The following is a 3115-nucleotide window of genomic DNA, read 5'->3' on the forward strand; positions in this document are numbered from 1 at the left end:
AGAGCCAGGTGGTCTGGGCGGTCAGGCGCCTTTTCTGAGCACTGGGATCTGAAGGAGGCGCCACTGAGTGAGGCAGGAAGGAAGAGCATCCCAGCAGCAGGCGGCACACGTGCCAGGGGGCAGCAGCGAGGGAGAAGAGCAGTGTGGCCGGGACCGGACCCATGAGGCGGACGCTGGGAGGCGCCGGACCCCACTGGCCTTGGCGTTTCAGGGTTTTGACTTGAGCCAAGTACAGCAGGAAGACACTGAAGTGTTAAGCGTGGAAACAATAAGGTCATGTTTGTGCCATGCAAGGGACCCTGGCTGGCAGTGTGCAGAACAGACTGGTGAAGGGCCAGAGTTGACGCTGGCAGGCCAGTTAGGCTGGTGTGAACAGTGTGGCTGTTGACTTTTGCGGTTAAGTGAAGGATGACAATTAACAATATCTGCAGTTGGCCTCAAAATAATCTGTTGGGTGTGGGGTGTAGATGAAACAAGCCTGCCCATGAATGAATAACTGTTGATACTGACTAATAGATACCTACCTGTGTTATATTATTTTCTTGGCTTTGTGTATATTTGGAATTTTCTACAATTAGTTTTTTTTTAAGTCTGTTACCATATTTTAGTGGTAGGAAGTGGTAGCAGTCATAGTGAAGGAAAGTGGATAGGTTTGAGAGATAATTGGAAGGAAAGATAACAACACCCAAAGAAACAAATGACCAAAACAGACCCAACTTGCTCAAATGTCATGCAGAATCACAAGTTTTTACATATGGGTCACCATTTCAAAACAGTGATTTGTTTTAAATTACCAATTGTTTACAGTTTCTCACTGTGAACTATTAATGGAATTTACTTGCGATTTCTTGGAAAATATATACAATCTGACATCCTGCTGGCCGAGTTACCAGATATTGAATAAGGAACTGCTCCCTTCCCTGGGAAAGAGTCAGTTTAATCACTGTGGTGCTGTGTGTGGCCGATGAGATTAACCAAAGTTAATAAATAGAAATGGCTCTAAACTCCATTTCTTAAATCAGCCAATGGGACACAGCCTCCTTGGAGAAACAACAGTGAAACAAATAAATATGATGAAATACTAACAGACTTTTTTAAAAAAAGGCATCTAAGCCCTGTAGCAGATACTTACTGAGATGTGATTTAAAATGTTAAAAAATTAGAGATGCCTAAAAATGCGATAAGTAAATTATGATACTTCTACCCCATGGATTTTTTTAAATCATTAATACTTTCAGACATTTGTTTATAAAAGAGAAATGTGTAAAGCATAAAAAGAACACACACTTGGACATATACAATGTGGTCTTAATTATGGTTTTTAAAAAAAATTTAGAAAAAATCTGGAAGGAAATATGAAGAATATATGATGGTTATCTCTGGGATGAGATTATTGGTGATATTTGATATTGTATCCTTTTTTGCATTTCCTTCCTAATTGAAGGTGAATTCTTGCTTGAAAAACTAGAAAGTAATTAAACATATACAGTAAGAATTTCCTAAGCTTTTCTAGTTTTGAAAATGAGGGAGACATGAAAATAGGGTAAAGGCTAAAGTTTTGTTCTGAGCAGCGGAGAAACCCAACAAGCCGGAAGAGAATGAACACTGACCTCGGAGAGATTGTGTCTTGCAGGTGCCATGGACATAGCTTTGGGGTCTGCTGCCGCTGGGGTGTTTACCAATTCATCTTGGCTTTGGAACAAACTATTTGAGGTAGGAATAATATATAGAGACCTAAATTGCAGATGATTAAATTCTAGCCTTTGAGTGATGTATTTCTTCAACCCCTGTGTTAAAATGATTTTTATGTTGTTGATTTGCCTTTGAATTGAAACTGCAATAAACTTGATTCAGTGTTCCAAAATTATGGGTATGATACCACCTTCCTCCTCTCCTCTAGTAGCTTCAGAATGATGTGACAATGACTCACAAATACCATGGCAGTACTGTCGAGTCTTTGAGACAGAAAATGTAATGAGGACAGCTTTGTAAGGGAAGGAATGACCTTTCATGAATGTGTGTTGTGAGCTAAGCGGGTGAGCCTGTAAATGGCGCTTGCCCTGGTCCATTAGTAGAGCCTGATACAGGTGACTTCCTACTGCTGTGCTCTGTGCCTCCTCCGTGCCCTTTCACAGCCAGCCTCTTCCAAAGCAGTCTCTCCCCACGCCAGCCCCATACTTTCCCTCACTGTCATCATCTGTCCCCTGCCGATCCCACTCTCTTAGCCTCTGATAACCTTCTGGTTTCCTTCTTTGTGCTGACTTCTGTTGCAGCCTCCTTTGCCAGCTTTTTCCTTTGTCCTCCCCTTTGGTGGGTGTTCGGACCTGGGCCTTGTGCTCTCCTTGCCATTTGCAGTCCTCGCCAGGAAGCTCAGCCAGCGCCTCTCTGCTGGTTACCTCAGGCTCTCCCGAGCCCCAGGCCCTGTGTCTCTACTTGGCTGCATAGTGAGGCTCCATCTGGCACCTCATTCTTTCAACAAGTAATTAATGGGAAGTTACTGTATGCCAGTGAGGAACAAATACAAGATGTCCCCGAATACATTCTTGATGTTGCTTCAAGGTCCTACATTTTTTCACCCTGAACTGCTTGCCCTTCATTTTTGTCATCTTGCCATTTGTGAGGTGCTACCCTCCCAGCCCCTGTGATGCTCAGCTCAGTTGGCTCCTTCCAGGCTGGGCTACAGACCTCTCCCCTAGCCTCCCATGTGTCTTTATCACAGCACCCATGACATGGTGGGGTTTGGTGGTTTTTTGGTTTTGGGTTTGTTTTTTTTTTTTACTTTAAGCTTCTTTTTAAAAAAAAATCAAAGTGATAGGTACATAAACAGTCAACAGTTTCTTTTCCTGGAGGCAGCCACCTTCAACCCTTGGCCGGTTCATCTGATATTTACTCTTTCTCAAAATAACAGCTTAAGTCGCTGTTTCCTGACTTTTCACTTTTAGGTCTTATTTTTGACTACAACGTAGGAAAACACTGGGCGCTTTGATGGCTCAGATATTAAATTTCTTTATATCTCTAAAGATTTAAAGATATGGTGCTCAGTAGACGTTCAGTAAATGGTGAATGAATCGATGCGTAAATGAGGACATGAATGAATGAGGTCACCTTGTCTTAT

At 42.5% G+C, this 3115-nt stretch overlaps 1 protein-coding gene and 1 long non-coding RNA gene across 2 annotated transcripts in view; both read left to right on the top strand.

The window, feature by feature from the left end:
- LAP3 (leucine aminopeptidase 3) overlaps positions 1 to 3115 on the top strand; it is a 23820-nt gene that overhangs the window by 17104 nt on the left and 3601 nt on the right. The window contains exon 11 of the mRNA XM_011364999.2: positions 1634 to 1713. Coding sequence (XP_011363301.1) covers positions 1634 to 1713 — 80 coding nt within the window. The remainder of the gene's footprint in view (positions 1 to 1633; positions 1714 to 3115) is intronic.
- The window catches only part of LOC111743676, a 2414-nt gene continuing 2306 nt past the window's right edge, over positions 3008 to 3115 (top strand). The window contains exon 1 of the long non-coding RNA XR_002781827.1: positions 3008 to 3100. This is a non-coding gene — a long non-coding RNA (uncharacterized LOC111743676). The remainder of the gene's footprint in view (positions 3101 to 3115) is intronic.

Source organism: Pteropus vampyrus, unplaced genomic scaffold (genome assembly GCF_000151845.1).
Source record: "Pteropus vampyrus isolate Shadow unplaced genomic scaffold, Pvam_2.0 Scaffold5, whole genome shotgun sequence".
NCBI lineage: Eukaryota > Metazoa > Chordata > Mammalia > Chiroptera > Pteropodidae > Pteropus > Pteropus vampyrus.